The 19920-nt window shown below is 37.5% G+C and overlaps 2 protein-coding genes across 5 annotated transcripts in view; one reads left to right on the forward strand and one right to left on the reverse strand.

Annotated features, from left to right (window-relative positions):
• The window catches only part of LOC118276863 (voltage-dependent calcium channel subunit alpha-2/delta-3), a 57160-nt gene that overhangs the window by 31382 nt on the left and 5858 nt on the right, over window positions 1–19920 (reverse strand). For 3 of the 4 annotated variants that reach the window (XM_035595461.2, XM_035595453.2, XM_035595470.2), the window contains exon 2: window positions 7014–7095. In XM_035595461.2, the coding sequence (XP_035451354.2) occupies window positions 7014–7095 (82 nt within the window). Of the gene's footprint in view, window positions 1–939; window positions 1122–7013; window positions 7096–19920 lie in introns of those variants that run through there. The other variant, XM_035595479.2, reaches the window with a different exon arrangement.
• On the forward strand, window positions 12911–18136 carry LOC126911518 (uncharacterized). The gene is made up of 2 exons (XM_050699046.1): window positions 12911–14114; window positions 16829–18136. Exons 1-2 carry the CDS (start codon window positions 13775–13777, stop codon window positions 16834–16836), a joined length of 348 nt encoding a protein of 115 aa, XP_050555003.1. The 5' UTR covers window positions 12911–13774; the 3' UTR covers window positions 16837–18136.

Consider the following 19920-nt stretch of genomic DNA (forward strand, 5'->3'; position numbering starts at 1 on the left):
GTTATTCGGCAGAGGCGCTCGCTTCGTGCTGCCTTGTTATTGAATTTTGGATGTGCCCGATGTCGCCTTTGTTGTACTATCAAATCTAACGAGATGCGTCACTGCTTATAATATTTTTTATTAACGTTTCCACCGACCGCTTCAACAAACCGCCGCTTATCTGTCGAGGAAACGGAGCCTGCAATAACACAGTTAACTCCGAACATCTCTTAGATTAAGGACGAGCGAGGAAATAAAAAGCAATGCAGCTTATAGACAGCCGGTAATACGTTTTACGGGAAAGCAGCTGCCGCTCAGTCAATAAAGTTCGTTTTAAGGGTACCATCGGCGGCGGATGGGAAATGGCGGCGCGCCATAGAGACGTCCGTCCGCTGCCCACGACACTCCCCTTCATATTACATTGTCTTCAACGACACCCGGAGATCCCATTTAATCGATAGCCTACTTGAGCTTTATAATAGGGGAAATAGATAAGTTAAATCCTTGCTTAAATGTATGACATTTGGCGGGAAAATCTTATGGCTTATTTTTTAAGTTCATGATTAAAACAAACCTTTCCTTTAGTTCTATCACTATGTCCATTCCAAGTTTATCAAGGAAAACGATATTAATTTCACAAATAGAGTGGCCAGCTAGTTGGAGTCGAGTGGCCGAGGAAAGGTCGCGGTCGACGGATATTTGATTTGATCCCGCCCTGTACACGAAGTTTATTATTGGACAAATAGGGCTGTCTAATAGTATTGGACATATCAGAAATACTTCTAAATGCTATAAAATTACAAAAGAAAGATCAATGCATGACAATGTGAGTATAATTTATTTATATAAATATCATAGTGAAGCCTTCCACTAAATGTTAACAAATAATGGTATAAGTTTATTAAACATCAAGTTTCTTGCTAAAAAATGTAAGTGTTAATAAACAAAAAATGTGCTTACGTGAGTTTAGAGCGCCTCATGGGGAGGGAGAAATTACTGACCCTTGGGCCCTAACCCGCAGACCAGCATTATGTATGAACGGGGGCTGTTAATCGTCCCCCGTCGTTTATTATTTTAATGGAAGTAATTTAATAATATCAGAGCTTCCGTCCAAAATAAGCGCTGTATAAAATTAATTATGTAAACAAAACCAAATATTCCAGATTCCCGCCAATTTAATGTCACTTGTCAAATAACGACTTACTTTTCGTTTTTGTTTCTGACACGTGTCTTGATGGCCAGTTTTTATTTAGATACTTTACGAAAGTTTGAGTTTAAATTATACTTTCAGTTGTAGAAAATAACAATAATTTGTGGTATTTTTTATCATTCTGTATAAATTAAAATAAAAAATACGTTTCTTAATATTTTTTGTGTTAAATAAATATTACATATTACCGAACTGAGACTGGCAGTTAATACTTAAAAAAAAGTTTTTTTTTCATTAAATGGCAATTCGTCATTACGATTAGATGTAAACGACCAGCATTTATTTATTCCTTTATTTTATCAAACCTCCTTTAGAACATGACCCTATTTTCTAAAATGCATTATTTTGTTAATAATAAAACCAGCTCCAAATTAACAATTATGTGTGCAAAGGACGTTAAGATGTAAGTTGTATTATATTATGCATAAATACATTATACTCAACTTCAGGTCTTTTTCTAAACAAAACGCATAGTACAAATATGTACCACGTTTATAAACTTAGAACATCCTAAATCACTGAGTAACTAATAAACCCGAAACTCGTCGAACATCATCAAAATAGCCAATTTATTAGGTAGTGTTGTATTTAATTCGTAATTTAATCGGTAGGTCGGTCGGGCGGGCGCCGGGCGGCGGGCAGGCATCACTGCGGCGCGTGGTTGCATAACGGCCGTACTCCCCGGCCCGGGGGACCCGGACACATTGGCTAACAAGGAACCTAAATTCAATTAAGGCAGTTAATTTAATCGGCTTTGTGTGTCAACACCACCCTCGCGAACCTATGATTAATCCTATGTATTCAACTATTTTAAGTCATTAAGGAGCTAAGTCTGTAAAAGTAGGCTGTTGACAACATTCCGTTTGTACTTAGCTGATTATCGAAGCGGCCTAGTAATTTGCTTACGTATAAATCAAATTATGGAAATATAAAAATAAAGAAGTAATTTCATACATAAGTCTTTTTTTCTTTCTTAAATGGCATCCGAGTCTAGAACATAATGTTGTCGATTATATTCCCAGTGTCTAGTGTACACGAGACTTGTAATTCTCTAAGTTTAAGTTATTATTTGTCTAGTTTCTGCATATTATTTACAATGTACGTACTGTAAATACTACACGGTAGGTATTTAAGCAAGTTATATTGAATTTGAGCATGATACCAAAACGTTGATTCCCAGAATTCTCGAACAAAAGTTCAAAAACGCTCTATTGTATGGTTTCAAAGAGTGTGTCACATGCGTATATATGTATGTGTGTATGTATAGTACACACTGTAGATAGGAAATCTACCCCATTTGCGACTACGGCTGGAAGACCAGTATTAGAGTATTATTGAACGCCGAATTAGGAGCCTTATACTTTGTTGTGTGTAGCAGCTATACCTATACTATGTAAAAACCTAATTCTGATTAGGTTTAATACTCCAATCTTAATTTAATTGATATTGTAATTAATAACTTATCCAAATTTTACTTGTATTTACCTAAAGAATTTGTCGTTAATATTGAACCTAAACTAGATAAATGTCGATGCAGACAAAACGTTATAGGTATTAAACTGTAAATATTTATCATTAATATCAACCTAAAATGCTTTGAAATAAGACATATTTTTAAACTGCTGTACTGTAGTAGGTATGCGAATGTGGGACAGTTGAATAATCAAGTATGTTAAATAATAGCAGTAAAAAGTGCGGCGTCATGGTCGAGGGCCGTCGTTCCAACGTTTCTTGCGCGCTGGACAGGACTTTCTACTCTGCCCGGCCGCATTTGTATGTACTACACAAGGGAACTCCATTTGCCAACAAAAAATATGTAGTGAAAAGGGCAGGATCGCGTTGTGTGCTATACAATCCTAAGCGAATTCCAAAACACGAACCGATGGGAAATATATTAGGTGGGCGCGCCTCTCAACAGCTCCATATATGTACATAGAATGGAAATAAATAATGGCGGTGGTCGCCGACGAGCTGCAATCGAAACCGTTCACACCCTGTACGTTGACTGATTTTATATTTGGATGTACTTGGACTTGGCCTTGCAATGTCTATTAATTATATTCTCTTATGATAATCCTATGTTGATAAAGATTAAGATTCTGATTCATAATATCTCCTATAGGTAATCCTTAGGTAATCAAAGTCTCTTCTTAAGCTCGTTTATGAATCTACGTATTTCACAATTAATAAAACTCGATAAATATGTGTGATAATTTAATTTTAATGAAACATTTAGAAAATCTAAAAAATGTTTTAATTAATTTTCCATGAGAAAATTACTGAGTAATTAAAGAATATAATTTTGAAAAAGAAAACGACGTAAATTGCTAAACGTTAATTAAAATGTACACAGTTATTTTTTAGAAGTACAACGAATTCTTTAAAGTAGAGTAATTTATTTGGGTCATGATTTTATTCATATTTTAGAATATCACAGTGTTACTATATACAGTAAATGATCACACAGTTTATATATTATATCAACCTGTTTAACGATGTAACTCTATTAAATAAAACGTTGAACTATAAAAAGTTATAAGCCCATTTGTCGACGGAAAGAAACATTAAGTTTTGTTATTTTTCCTCTAAAAGTTAGAATACGGCCAAAAAGGTGAATGCCGATATGTAACGCTAGGATGGGCGCTTTTCTTCTTTGGCAGAAGTTTTAAAAAGAATGAAAGGTGTTCGTTGCTATTATTGTGGAGCACAATGGCCCGGGGAGAACAAACGCTGCCGAGCTACTACGCACTTTACTCTTGTATGACTTTGGCTTTTCGAGACTGTACAAGATATACATCTGTTGCACGTCGCCCGTCTACTTAATATGCTAACGATCACTCATATTTTGTAAACTTTAAAGCATTTTTTCATTTAAATTGAGCGCTTACTTAATTTTTCTAAATGATGTCTCGTAAAATCCTCTCTGATTGGCTTGGAGCAACGTTTAAAAGAACGATGTTTCCATGCAGTTTATCACGGCCCTATTCAATGAACCCGTCGTTAAAATGTATTACGCAGGTAACTCACCTCAGGGGACAAAGTGTCGTCCTCGCCAATTAAATTTTAATTGCGACGACTTGCCAAAATGCCAAACTTTTAATACGTAGCAGCGATTAATTAAAAATGTATCACCAATGAAATTTAAGTTTTCGAAAGGCAAGAGCGATGTGAACCGAGCGTCTTGGAATTTCATATTCTCGTTAGAATGTCGAGATTGAGCGTGCTGGAGATTCATTTCACAGGAAAACTTCATTTTGAAACGGATTATTGCAACTTCGAATGCGTTTTTGATTTCTGTATTTTTGTCCTAACAGTTTTTTTTTATTTTTTTTTGTCAATCGTTTAAGGAGCTCTTTTTTTAAACAAGAAAAATGATTCACTATCCTGACATAACTAAAACTGTAAAGTTTGTTGCTGTAAACTTCACCGCACACCGAATATCCCTTATCATTTACTTGGCGGACACGTACCCTCGACTCAACCGAAACAATGTCCATTAGTTGTACCACGCTACAATAAATTAAGATTACCCCTAATTAAACCCTAACTGTAATTATCTTAATAAAATTAAGAGACGAAGCTTAACAAACTCTGCTAATTTCAATTGTCCACTTGTAATCTTTTGAAGCGAGAGTGTCGCTCTCCGGGCCGGAACCGGCGCGGCGGTTGCCAGTGGCGCACTCTGGCGGCCGCTCATAGTTTAACCTAATTTGATTGTAGAGTGAATAGTGAAGGCCTGGACCTTCACGGAGTAGTGGGTTTAGGTCGCTCGCCTCCTTTGTGAGATGTGGGGCAAGGTAAATAACTGATACAACTGAAGAAATAAACGTGCGACTCGAGCGAGTCACAGCCATGTTGTTTTTTGCTATCGAGTCGAATTGTCTTCCCACAACATTGTCGTTTGATGTTTTGTCTTCAAAGGAAACCTTGCCTTTCATTTACATACATACGTATGTGTATAAAGTTTCAGTTACTAAGCAACTAAAAGGTTTTATTATCAGTAAAATCAAACATTAATAAAGAAACTGTATTAGATAGAAGCGGAGGCATGTAGGAGTAAACAACAACAATAGAGAAGCTAATAAATAAATACGAAAGTTAATAATATAAATGATTTATTGAAGTGATAGCGAGCTGTGGGGGCTGCCCGCTAATATTGAATAAGTTGCGGTGTCCAAGTTTCCCGCGAAACATCATATTATTACTTGGACAACCGCGATGTACACAGAATTTAGATTGCTTTGTGTTTTATAACAACGACCGACACGATACGTAATCATCTGTTACTTGCGGAACATTTTCTTTAGCTTTCGTCTTTTTCATAATTTTTTAGACATTTATTTGTAAACTCTTTTAGACAAACCCTTGGTGTGCTAGAAGATAGAACTACGCGAGGTATAATCTATTTTTATTGCTTTCGCCAGTCAAGACGTTAAACCGAATAAAGCAGGTTTAAACTAGATGTATCTCGTAATCTAGTTAAATTATGCTTAGATTAAATAAGCAATCTACATATAACATTCCTCCCTAATTTCAATATACATTCATAAATGAATTAACATATTGAGTTAAGTATAAGTACCCATCAAAAGTACAATTTACAAGATAACAGAATTTGACACACATCATTAAACAAGCGAGCAAACTAAACTTTGCCATCATTCAAAAAGCTAAAGGAAATTGAATTTCCTTGAAATATACGGTTATATCAGCGTGGGATCACGCTCATAATATCTGAATATTATATACATGGGTAGTGTAATAAAAGTCGTTCCCTAACCCGACTGGTGTCTAGACTAAATAAATAATATTACAGACAAGTTAAGTAATCATGTACTTACCTCATTTTTTTCTCAATTATGTTCTCAATCTCAAAAGTAGTAGAGTGAGAAGCTCGAGTACTACGAGTTTGCTAATGAACTTGTGGTTGGTATGAGTTAGGAGCATTATGGTAATGTAAAATATTGTTTTTCCAATACGTGTTGATTATGTTTTGTGCTTCAGTGGACACTCATAGAACATAACAAATACAATTATAAAAATCAGTTTCTTCCAAAGAATAGATATAATTCGACAACTTATCACTTAAAGTTTCCTTTCTAGTGACAAATCACAAAGAATCGGAAAAGTCCCCACATAATAAAGATCACAAATGGCAACTAATTGAAACCATTAAACGATCAAGATGCATCGATAAGTGACTAATACCATGCTTTAGTAACAGTAGCTGTATCCCTATCTCTGGTCGGACACGTAACTGGGTCGCGGGATGTGGGGGCTCTAGGGGGCGTTGGGGGCGCTCGCACCGCCAGGGGGCGCCACGGAGCGGACTCGTAGTTTTTGTACGTACGCGTCGGACCGGCGATCCGGCTTGCTTGCTACACGCTCTCTCACCGCCTTCAAGAGAGAAACATCACACGTACCTTCCACGCACGACTTTCAGGAAATGGAAACTTTTTTTTGTTTTTTGTCTGATTTTCACTCGCGGCTTTTACACGAATGCCGAGGTTGATGCATGCTCGTGGTTAGCAAACATTTATTGAAACAAAAGCCTTTCTGTGTAGATTTACGTAACGTAACGTTTGTTGTAGAATAATTATTAAATTGATAATGTACTTAAAGCTTTAAGTACATCTGACATCTGATACATGTTATTAAAACTTGAGACGGGATATTTACTATGTTTATTAATTTCAAAGAGAATCCCGTCTCAAGTTCTAATGATATTGTTAGTGACAATGTCAATTTAAAAACTTATATGTGATACATGCATATTAGATGAATGCAATGTACGATGATAATATATAAAATGGTAACTACTCACATTTTGAATTTGATTCATTTTTGTAAAATGCCTGCCGAATTCCCATAAGTCGACGCCGAATTTTAGCGCCCAGTTTTTGACTCTGTGAACAAAATGAAAATTTTTAATGAAAGCTTACAGTATATCTGTATTCTAAGAATAAGATTAATAGAAGAAAGCGAACAAAACGGTGGATATAAAGCTGCGAGGTTCTTGTAAAAAATTAAACATTCATCATAAGTCTGTGAAGGGGAAGTAAATGTGATCGGGGAAACAGGTTAAGCATTTTTTTCCACTTCGTCAAGCACCCCTTATTCGGTGCGAGCTCACTCGTACAATTTATGTATTTTTCGCAACAACCTACGAATGTATAGCCATTGTTAAGGATGATACCAATTTGGTGAATGTTTCAGACGCGGGCGTCGCATTGTGACTCGAAATTAATACGCACAATACGAATTAATTAAGATTTGTAACTTATTTATATTCTAGAAACTCGTATCGTATCATGTCTTTTTACCCTTGAAGGGAATGGAATGGAATTTTTACACATAATGCCACTGTACAATGTACATCCACTTTTTCCCATTTGTGTTATAAGTTCCATATAATACAGGTTGAGCCTATTGCCATATACAGGAAACTATGCTAGCATCCATGCTACTGAGAAATTTTCGAAAAACCGGAAAAAGCCGAGTACTTCTGGGAACCGAACCCGACCACCGAGACCTTCTAGAAACTGTTCTTCCAAATATGTAGATAAAATAAATCTACTACTACTACACATTTTATTTGTAACCCAAATAAGGTGGTTACTGACGAGTCGAAGCCGTTTCTAGGTATAACAATACAAATTATGTATAATACCGAGTAAGTTTGAAAGTTCAAGGAATTCAGATTAATGTTTTTGTTAGTAGGCTTCATTATACCCATGTTGATCATAAAGACTAAGCCTTTAACGGCGTTAGTAATTACGTAACCACTTACAAAGTGAGGTTTACAGATTAAGGAAACATGAAAAGCATACAATTGAAATGCTCATACGTAAAAACTATAATTAATTTAAAACTGTAAGGTAGACAGAAACAGTTGACTTTGCACGTCCGTCCATTGAACTTTGTGAAATTCAACTTTTATTTTTAAATGCCGCTCGTCCGACATCTGATCTGTCAAATACGAATTGGATCACAGAAATGTTCTTTTTTTTATTGCAGGTTAGGTTCATTTGAATCGGATATTGTTTACAATTGTGTTTCCATTTGACTAATTGATGTATTACACACCAGTACGACGAAAGGTGAATCAGCGACCGAGTGAATGAGTCAACCTATTGATTTAACCCTCGTATGGAACCTGACACCGTTAATAAATTGCATAAAATATATGGAATCAAATTTTTATATCAATATATTGTTGGATTGGTCTTTGAAGATTAAATTGAACTTTCATTTTATTACAGCTGTACGGTGGTCAAGGTTAAATAAATTAAAACTCTTCCGTGTCTTGAAGGAGTTTTAATTCTTCTGCTAGTGTATGAAACTATGATGGTAATTGCGAGTAGTTAGAACCTTAGTATATTAAAGAATAGGTTAAAAGAAAATAAACCACCTCGAATTTTCATTTTATTCTTACGTACTTCATGCGTTCTAATTTATGTTTACCCAGGCTTATTTAATAATCATTAAGTAAAGTATTTAGGGGCAAACAATTTCCCGTAACTTCGTGGGAAACAAAAATATGCAAGGAATCCATTATAAACTACACTCACTATAAAAAATAGTAAGTTGTGCGCACACTATAATAATACTAATTACTAAAGTAATCGTGAGGAGGTATGTAACTCCTGAACTATTCCAAATATGAAAACGCTACCTCAAAGTTATTTAACGCTAAAGCTCCTTAAATATTTTCGTATTAAAATGTTAAGAGCTGACTTAAAAATTCCAATCTACGTGGAGGAAATTCCAATTTTTATACATAATAAAACTCCTTTTCCCGTCCTTTACCATTTAGAGGAGCTTAAACCAGTCTATCTATGCGGGATTATCCCTATCCTCAGCAGTTGTGTGATGAGAAATCGATAGAAAGTGTACTGCACCGAAATGTATGAGGAGACGCTGTCTAGACATTATGTTACCCTTGGATACGAGTCTTTTGAGATTAGAATAACTTGGAGTCGTTTAATATTTTGTAACAAGTTATAATGCGCAGTCTCGACGTGGAGAGCTGACTTTAGAAGATATCACACCATTTCGCCTAGTAAGTACACTTAGGGTTTTTGAACCTTGAATATGTTCTTTATCTCTCCGCTTCTTTATCACTGATATGGAAAAAGTAACTGAGAAGAAAATAATAGGGGTTTGACTTCCCCCGTAAGATAGCTAATGGAGTGATTTTTTTGTGTACTTTATCAAAACGTCTTCGAAGTCATTTGCAATGTTTTCGCCGTACCCTTCGAGTTCTTTTATTCATTTCTCTTTTGACCATATCACGTCCCTGCGTTTTTGAAAAGATCTCACTGATAACATAAGTAATAATAAAGGAAATGTAAAAGATGAGAACGGTTGAGCGAATTTTTGGGCAAAACTTCGTTCTTATTTTCTTATTCCGTTTCGTTTAATTCAAGTTGTTCCACAATGTCCTCATTAGCAATCAGGGAATGTTTCGCGGGCATTGTTCGCCCAAGTTCGGCCGTCACCGGCACCGGTTCGGAATTTAGAATTATTTAAAACGTACGTTTCGGTAGCCGGCAGGTGCGCGGCTCGCAGCCGGCAGCATCTCCGGCCGTTACTTAGATGGGGCGGGGAAGACGGGGAAGCTTACAGTATCCTCAACAAATCACTCTTTAAGACTGCTCGGGCCTTCATTTAAAAACTGTGTAATGACTTTCATCATTTCATGAAGATAGTAATTATGTGGTTAGCTTCATAGGTATAGGTTCAGTAAGGGTACAAGAGAATATGGTTTGTCCTTGTATTTTTTGATAAACTATGTGATTAGATTGAAAAAACGAAGAAAAGGGTCTTAACACTGCAGTGATCCGCTTAAAATATCTTGTTACTGTAATCGGTTTAACCCTGGCGCTGAGCATAGGGTTTCGCCGGCCGGGGTAGGAGGGGGGAGTAAACCGATTTACGTTTTACCTGAATTTAATATCATTCCTGTGCGTATGACAAATTTCTGTTTAAAATACTCAGACTTAGTGAAATGAGGGAAAATTGAAATGGCAACATCAAAGCGACCTGTTAAATTACTTATCTAATTTATTTATGATTGCTGTTTAATTAGGGTTGATCGCCCCGAGGACCTTTAAATTATTATGATAAAACAAGAAAAGATGTTTGTGGAAAAGAAAGAGCGGTCAAAGAAAACTCCCAGCTCTAACATTGCGTGAAATATTATGAAGGTATTGTTATGAACATTTAAATCTCTTCGATTATTTAAGCGATCGATATGAATTAGGAACCGAGATTTCGGGTGTCAAAGTAAATTAATTAGAGATAGCAGCCGATGATATCTCGGGTGCAGCGAGTCGATAGCGGTTGTTTTATTAATCAGCGTCGGTGAGTGCTGGCAGACAGGGTGTCAGACGCGCTGCGCCCTTACGTAAGGCAGCCTCCGTAGTACGCGGCCGGCGCCTCGCCCCCGCGCGCCGTGCCCCCGCGCCCTCGCCCCCCCTCCGTCCCGCTCTAGATCAATACCGGAGCCGGCGCCTTTGACATGTGCCCCGCGCCGCGTGCCGCTCTGCAAATATTTACGTTGTGGAAACAGATCATAACTAGTTTCATTTGCCTGTTTGTACGCCACCCGCGACACACAAACCACAATAAAAACCAATTTAATTGACGTTTCATTTATGACTCAATTATGCTTCCCTTAATTGCTTCTTTTTAATCTGCTTTCAGAGTTAATGTTCAGTATAAACTGAAACCACATCTCATATCCACGCAGCAATACGCTTTATACTCGTTACTTTAATGTAGATGAGAGCATTATCAGTCAGTACATTTCACTAAAATGTTTATACCGCACGTGGTGTCGGTCAATCATTGATAAGCTGGTATCCACCAGATAAACACTTTAAATTAATTTATACTGCGAATTAACTACAGTCATGTGAAATAGCTAGCTTTCATTTTAATAATTTAGCAAAATTATTTTAGACATTTTAACAGACCTGGCATGCTTTCGTATGTTTGATATAAAAGTTTCTGTGTCATGAATAAAAATATTATAAAAGAGTATTTTTATACAAAAACACCAGTGTGGTTTAAAAAAATATAATATAGTACGTGACTATACAGACAAACCTAATTAACTGTAGCTGAAAAATAACTCGATCTAGTTACCCGCATTAAATGTCGCACTAAGTACATAGTGCACCGTCAGCGTAGCAGCGTAGCATTCAACGTTACGCGAGATGCTACGGCGTGGCGCTACGGGCCTACGCCGCTTGGGCAAATTGTCTACGCTTCTACGAAACAGTTAATTGAGTTACTATTGTAATTAGCTAGGGTTTAATAGTGCAATTAAAGGTTAGATTAGTTATATTTCGAGGAAAACGGTGCTATATTATATTGCTGGCAGTTTAGTATATTAATCAATTCCTACTATCGTATATTCAATGGTTTTCTTCTATGATCAATGACTCGTGGAAATTATTTAATCGATTTATGTTTCACGTTGTTGGAAACAAGTTATTGGTATTATAGACGTATCTTTGCGGTGTTGTGGGTTTGCTGACGACAGTCGAGTTTATTGCTAGTGGCGAACTGATTCGCGACGACTTCTCTTTAAGTTTTGGAACTAATTCGTCTTATGGCTGCGCGCCGATATAATAAGTATAATATAAAGTAATCTTTGATAAGTCTTCAAAGTCTTTCGAATTTGCATATATTTTATTCAAAAATTCTAACAAGTGCTATTGATATCTGAAGCATACATAGTGGCTGCACTAGGTTTGATATTTACCTTTTACATATATGTGTATGAAGTAATTGGTTGCATTCTTAAATTGATCTATTCATTAATACATTTGGGAGTAGAGAAACGGAGCCAGACGCGATATTTTCAAGGAAAAAATTTTTTTTAACACTATAAATGTAAAAAAATATTCGTTTTACAACAAAATACTCTCATTTAAAAAGTAATTAAATTACCTTTCATACGACATACGTTAGCAATTAATAAAATACTTGTATAAGAATATATTTCTCAAGAAATGAAAAAGAAAAAACGCTAGTGACTCCGTTTCTTTGTTCCCAAGTATAAATATGATATATATTCACATACTTTCGCCTGTAAATATGCAATCTAATATATTTCCATAACTAAAATAAGTAATACAGTCTCAAGCATAACGAAGTTATAAATTCCTACTCAAAGGAATTTTGCAGGATCTGCAATAAAAGCACGAGACCGAAGCACTTTGTGCGAGTGAACTGAAAGCTACAACATTTGCGAGTTTTTCCTTAGCAATGTTTTAAACTACTGGACAAGTTTTAATGGAACTTTCATTTATATTATCCTTAAGAGCTCTGAACCCGGCTATATAATTACGTTATGTCTAGTCAAAGTTTTGTGATCAATCTCGGGAACTAGCCGCGGGCGACGCTTTTATGATCGTTTTATATCTACAGCAAACACAAGTCGATTATCTTAATACTACAGACATGGCACACGGTTACGTATTTCTAATCTAGTTAATGTTATTTAATTGTTGGCATTAAATGAATTCCAGAAACAAAGGATTGATTTGACAGATCCTCACAAAACTCGTTTGGGAGTAGTAATGCAGAGCATCGTCATCATCTTTTTAACGTGTAAGTTAAATGTGACACTAGAATCTAGCAATCATTTTAAAACGTGGTAGTGCCAGTTATAATAATGCTCTTAAGTCCAGATAAATCAGTACTGTCTATACAAGACATCGTTGCCGCCTGCCGCCGGCTGGGGGCGCTGGACTCGCCGGCTGCGCACCAAAGCTGCGCAGTTACCAATTTGTATCGCGGCGGGTTGCCGGCGTCGCTGCGCACCAAGATGCGCACAACGCATTTTTTCTAAGACGGCTTGCCGGCGTCGCTGCGCGAAAAGCTGCGCACTTCTCTTTCTGACCACGGCGGTGACGCAGCAATTTGTTATAGTTTATTTTATAATTTATAATTAATACACAATATTTTTATTTGCTCTACACTTATTTCGAGTTTTATTCGACGCTATCGAAGAATACATTAACATTTTGGTCCTTCGCAAGAACAACTGCAACACAGCGAGAAGATTTTTGTGTGTTAAGAAACATCCACGCATGCGAGACGTCGGTGGATTCCCGCGTCGCAATCTGCAGCGTGAGAAAATAGCAGTGTCATCGTCGCCTACGGTTGAAGATTTGAAGTCGCATTCAGGACTTTGCGGATAACGGATTCGGATATTAGTGAGCTCGTTCCAATTATTCCTTGATAACCGTTGTTCCAGTCCTCCTTTCTATACACGTTATAAGTATAACGCTGTTTTTCCTTTTAATAGTTCCTATTCATTGCCCTATTGATTAGGTTAACTAGCTATTTTCACTCGTATTCGCTTGAAATACAGTGTTTGTTATGTTGCATGAGCACAAAGCGTGATTATTTGCGTCGAGTTATTTACAAGTAACGAATTTAAGTGCATGTTTATTCCTGCTTCTATTGCTTAGTGCATTGCGTTATAATACAGTGACATATTGTATTAATCGTTATTTATTTTCTGATAGCTAAATTTTCTACTAAGTGATTTCTTTTAACACCATAATGGCCGACAAGTTAGTAAAAAGACGCAGTTCAATGAAGGCCAAGCTAACGACCTTTAGTGCTTATTTGAATGTGCTTAAGAGCTGTGACAATCTTTCAAACTTGCAAATAATCGAATTGGAAACCCGCTTCGACAAATTTAACGCCTTATACACCGAATTTGATGAATTACAGACGGAGATTGAAGTTTCTTCGGACAAACCGGACGAGGCATACGCGACGAGAGACCAGTTTGAGCAGCAGTACTACTCGCTGGTAGCCTTGGCGCGGAGTTTGCTGCCCGGGTCGGATGGCAAATCTCAGCATCGCGATTCCACAGGTTCCGAGGCAACAGTGTTAGGTGGGACTAAAACCAATTTTGTAAGGTTACCTAGAATTGATTTACCACACTTTGATGGCAGTTATCAGAATTGGCTCGAGTATAGGGACACCTTTATTTCCTTAATTCATGACAGTAGTTGCATAGATAATATAAACAAGTTTCATTACTTACGAGCTTCGTTAAAGGGCAAGGCAGCCGAAGTAATCAAAAATATTGATTTTAAAGCAGATCACTATAAGTTAGCATGGGATCTGCTGTGTGAGAGGTACGACAACAGTCGTCTTCTCATTGACAAACACCTCCAGGCTTTGTTTGAAGTTGCACCAGTCACTAGTGAATCGAGCGTTGTCTTGCGACGTCTTATAGATACTACCAGTAAAAACATTCGGGCACTCAAAAGCCTAAACGAACCCACAGAGCATTGGGATACTATCATTATATATATGATGTCAGTGAAATTAGATTCAACCACTAGTAGATATTGGGAAGAGTATCGTAATACTTTATCAGGTAAACCTACACTCGCTCAGTTTACTACATTTATAAATAATAAAGCTGATCTTTTGGAAACATTAGAAGATAATAATAAACATATAAACAACAATAATAAACAAAAAAGTTATGCGATAGTTTCACACGGTTCAAATAAAAATAACAATACTAATATAAATAAAAATAATACTAATATAAATAGAAATAAAATTACATGCCCAATGTGTTCCCGTGATCATTTACTCTACATGTGCGACTCTTTCAAAAAATTGACAATAGAGGAACGTAAACAAAAGGCCAATGACCTCAAAGTATGTACTAATTGTTTAAGATTGGGTCACGATGAAAAAAGGTGTAGAATGACGCGTTGTAAGTACTGTTCAGCTAAGCATAACACTCTATTGCACATGGAAAGAACAGAACCCGCTCCCATACAAAATCCAATGCCCAGTACGTCAGAAAGTATTGCTCTTTCTGCTAACTCTGCGGCTAACATAGAACCATGTACTCGCTCGTTTGTTTTACTTTCCACAGCAATGGTGACAGCGGTGAGTGGCAGTGGTGAGCGGTGTGAGGCCCGTATTCTGCTGGATAATGGGAGCACAGCCAACTTCATCACAGACAAATTATGTAACAAGCTGCGTTTGTCTAAAGATGACACGAGGTCCACGATAACTGGTGTAGGCAACCAAACTAGCACTAGCGCGCAAAGCTGCAACCTCACAATCGAATCCATTAATGGTGACTATTCGGTAAATATTGATTGTTTAATTTTACCAGAAATCACAAATGTTTTGCCATCATCTCCAATCAATTTAAAAGACATAACTATACCTAGAGGCCTACAGTTGGCGGATCCATCGTTCAACATTCCCTCAGCTATAGATATATTAGTTGGTGTAGACGTTTTTTGGAGCGTAATTTTAGGTAATCACATAAAGCTAGGTAAGAATCAACCAACGCTATGTGAAAGCAAACTGGGCTGGCTAGTTTCAGGCACGGGTAGTCACGCACGTTCGTCACATGTGTGTAACCTTGCAAAAACCAAACCCAGCACAGATCTATCAATATTTTGGGAACTGGATTCAGTTCCTGAAAAGCATTCCCTTTCTTTAGAAGAACGGGCATGCGAAGAAAGCTTTTATAATAACACAAAGCGTAAGGACGACGGTCGTTTTGTGGTTACAATACCTTTAAAGTCTGATCCTTCTGCACTAGGAGATTCATACGGTAACGCTAAACGCCGTTTTCTATCTTTAGAAAAAAGATTTGAACTCGATCATAAATTCAAATCTACGTACTTAGATTTTATGTCAATTCCAATGACAATTCCCCGATTACAACTGTGCGGGACTCTGTTGAGATCCAGGTTCTGCATGAAAGTCAAAGACTCTCTCACGTTCTTGCCAGCACACCGAGTTCGATATTGGTGTGACTCTAAAATAATGCTAGGATGGTTGTCTACACTTCCACAGCAACTAAAGCTTTTCTTTCGAAATCGTTTCAATAAGATTCAAGGAATTAGCTCTGGTGGTGGGTGGAGATACTTGCCGTCTATGGACAATCCGGCGGTTCTTATCTCTCGTGGCCTGAAGGCTGATCTTATCAGCGCTTCTGCCCTTTTGTGGTCAGGCCCGCAAGCCAACACCAGAAGCAACTTAAAATTTCCCTTTTTCAATAGTAGTGTCGACTACGGACCTATTTTGATATCTGACCGGAAAGGTCGGGGATCAAAACTAATCAAGTCCTACCTGTGCATTTTTGTATGCATGGCTTCAAAAGCTGTGCACCTCGAACTTGTCACGGACCTTTCTAAAGAGGCTTACAAGGCTGCCTTAAACCGTTTTGTCTCTCGTCGCGGTAGGCCACGTACTATCTTGTCCGACAACGGCACAAACTTTGTCGGAGCGTGTAATGAATTATATGCATTTTTGCAGGGTTCTGACGTTGCATTCGAAATCGCTCAGGAAGGAATAGAGTTCAGGTTTGCACCGGCGTATTCGCCGCACTTTAACGGTCTCGCTGAAGCTGCGGTTCGTTCAGCTAAGCACCATTTAAAGCGACTTTTGCAGCTTACTCATTTCACTTACGAGGAAATGGCTACATGCCTAACTCAAATAGAGGCAATTTTGAATTCAAGGCCCCTTACTCCTCTTTCCACTAATCCTCTCGATTTCTCTGCCCTCACTCCCTCTCACTTCCTTATTGGACGCTCGCTAATGTCTGTTCCAAATCCGCAGGTCACTGATGCCAGCATCAGTCGTCTGGAACGCTATCAACGTGTGGAATGTATCAAACAACACTTTTGGAAGAGATTTAATATTGAATACATCTCCAGCTTACAGCAGAAAACAAAATGGCCTGCTTCCACGAATGGCGATATAGCGTTGGGATCGCTTGTCCTGATTAAGGATAAGGCGCTGCCGCCGCTCTGTTGGTCGCTGGGGCGCGTCGCGAAGGTGTACCCTGGCAGCGACGGCGTCACGAGAGTCGCGGAGCTGAAGACGAAGAGAGGGACGATTCGGCGCGGCTTCAACAACATCTACCCACTTCCTCTTTGAAGTACCCTTCAACCCGGGGAGCATGTCTATACAAGACATCGTTGCCGCCTGCCGCCGGCTGGGGGCGCTGGACTCGCCGGCTGCGCACCAAAGCTGCGCAGTTACCAATTTGTATCGCGGCGGGTTGCCGGCGTCGCTGCGCACCAAGATGCGCACAACGCATTTTTTCTAAGACGGCTTGCCGGCGTCGCTGCGCGAAAAGCTGCGCACTTCTCTTTCTGACCACGGCGGTGACGCAGCAATTTGTTATAGTTTATTTTATAATTTATAATTAATAGTAAGTTTTTTTTTAAACGTTACTTCACACGAGGTTTTTCAGCTGTAGCCTGGGTGCGTTTATAACAATACAATTTCACTTGCAAAATACAATGTGGCAAAGAGTTTCTATGTACGGGAATCGAACTGCTTACACATTGCATGGCAGCCAGTTGTCCAGCCACCGCGACAACCGTGTAGTCGGTTTTTGTAAAATAAACATATACCAATTACACATACTCGTATATCGTGCATTTACTATAAAAAAAAGCCCAAGAAAAATTGCCATATTTGAACCCTTCGACAAATATCTTCGCATAGAACAAATATTTGTTTGGCCGATGGACATGATAGACGCTTGTTTAGATATTTGTGGATGAAACTCATATTCGTAAGAGCCGTCTGAGTACCCATGTCCTACTTATTCTAGCGTGAAGAACATATTTAAAAAGTAAAAACGCGTAAACTACAAACGATTCACTCATACGGAATATCTATCCCTTTAATGCTCTTGAATTTTATTTCAGCTCACATTATATAATCTTATAAGTTGTGAGAACTCTTGATACATATTATATTATATATCAATACTTTTGAAACTGTTTAGTTTAGATCTGACTATTCTATTCAGACTATTCGACTGTTATAGTAGGCATTATAATTATTTTAATATACATATTCGTTGCATGATCATTGTTGATTCTTATATCAACTAGTCTTTTTCTCATTAGTTGAGCAATAAAATTATCCTACAAATTAATAAATATTTTATTAAATGGATCCACCATTTTGTGAATATAGCTTAACAAACACACACAGTAGTGTAGACACTATGTTTAATGTATATGAAATAAAGCTTTGAACTAAAATCATCATCCTATATATTATAGCAAGGCTACATCACGTTACAGCAATGATAGAATCACGAGCGTAAATTGTGTAAACCACAACCTACACAGCGGGTAGTAAACCATTACGCTGGAAACGGCCCACGCACTCACCCTTGACACCTTGACGGCAAAGCCAAACGGTACGTTCAAATATCTCACCAAAGGCCGCATCAATGCTTACATCGCGATTCGCTGAACTACGAGTTACGAGCATATCTCATATAAAGCTATTGTTTACTGAGCTCCGGGCCGGTGCTGCAGCCGTGCGAATATTGCAGCCGCCCACGTGTTGCTTACTCACCATGTACTGGTCAAGACGGAGTTGCTTACTTTCAAATAATGGATGAATATTTCAATCACTAATGTTGACAGATTTTTGCATTCAAAGTTTTCTGAAGGCTAGATTACTTAAACGTTTGTTAGTAGTCATCGCTAAGTATCTGAGAATTTTAGAACAAAGACAATTATATTGAGTTTGACTTTGATACATGATGCTGAACATTTCTAATTTTACATCAGCTTGTACATTATGTGCACTAAAAATATGGACAATATCCAAAAAGTACAAAATATAATATCAGGCCCGGTTATCTTGAGAAACACATCTGTGTTACCAGATCGGTAAGGGCAAAATCTCCGAAGAAAACGGCACAAGTTAATTTAATATCGCCCGAGGCGTGTCTACACTGTAAGATTATAATAACGTAGAAGCAACAACGTTCGCTTTGAGCTCTACGAACTATTATAGTTATCTTTGATTCTAAGGGAAATAATATGTACTACCTATGTGTAAGTATATAAGGTGTTGCTATGGAGCCGTCCTTTCTTCTCGTACTTATTGTAAGTGAGAAGGAATTGAAAATATATATTTTTTAGTAATGATCTTGTGTATAACTCTAATTTTTTAGTCACGTACACTAAAAAAATAGAGTTTGCTTGTTTGTTTCATTGTATAATGGAAATAGTATCAATGATTTTCTACATGGTAATAAATTTCTATATGATAGTTATAGCTGGAGAAAAAAGCTATTGTAAAGGACAACTAAGGTTGCCAAAGTCTATCGTCAAAGCTAAACATCAAAGCATTAGCGTAAATATCGAAGAGGCATTAACCAACCTAATTCATACAATATTCAGAACTAACAGCTAATGTATAATTGAACTAAGTTTAATACAAATTAAAATGCAGACTGGTACGCAGCTAGAATGTTTGCTCGGCGAGATCGCGGTTGTGGGCCTTAGCTTGCTATTTTTTTGATTTCGTTTAAGCTTTACCTACATTTGCACTCCTAATATAAAAAGATTTTCTCCCCTCCAACGTGTGGGAAATTGAATGGAACCCACATTCGTTCACACCTGCAAACGAATTCTCATTTGTATAATGATGAGTACAAATTGACTTCATTATTTGAAACGAAAATAGATTACAAACGATTTTACGTTATAGCGTAGCTATGTCCTTGAAATTCATTTTTCAATTCAATATTTGTTAGTTGACACAATTTCATTAGTTTAATATTCATAGATAGTTCTATAGAACACTGCAGGCCCGTTTCAAACGAGTAAATTTTGAATAACCCTTTATTGTTAAAATAAACTGAATATTGAATGGATAGATACTGTAAC

The sequence above is a fragment of the Spodoptera frugiperda genome, chromosome 15 (assembly GCF_023101765.2).
Source record: "Spodoptera frugiperda isolate SF20-4 chromosome 15, AGI-APGP_CSIRO_Sfru_2.0, whole genome shotgun sequence".
Taxonomy (NCBI): Eukaryota; Metazoa; Arthropoda; class Insecta; order Lepidoptera; family Noctuidae; genus Spodoptera; species Spodoptera frugiperda.

Excerpts from the sequence above, each read along its gene's own strand:
- LOC126911518 (XM_050699046.1), top strand. The coding sequence starts at position 13,775 with ATGGCCGACAAGTTAGTAAAAAGACGCAGTTCAATGAAGGCCAAGCTA.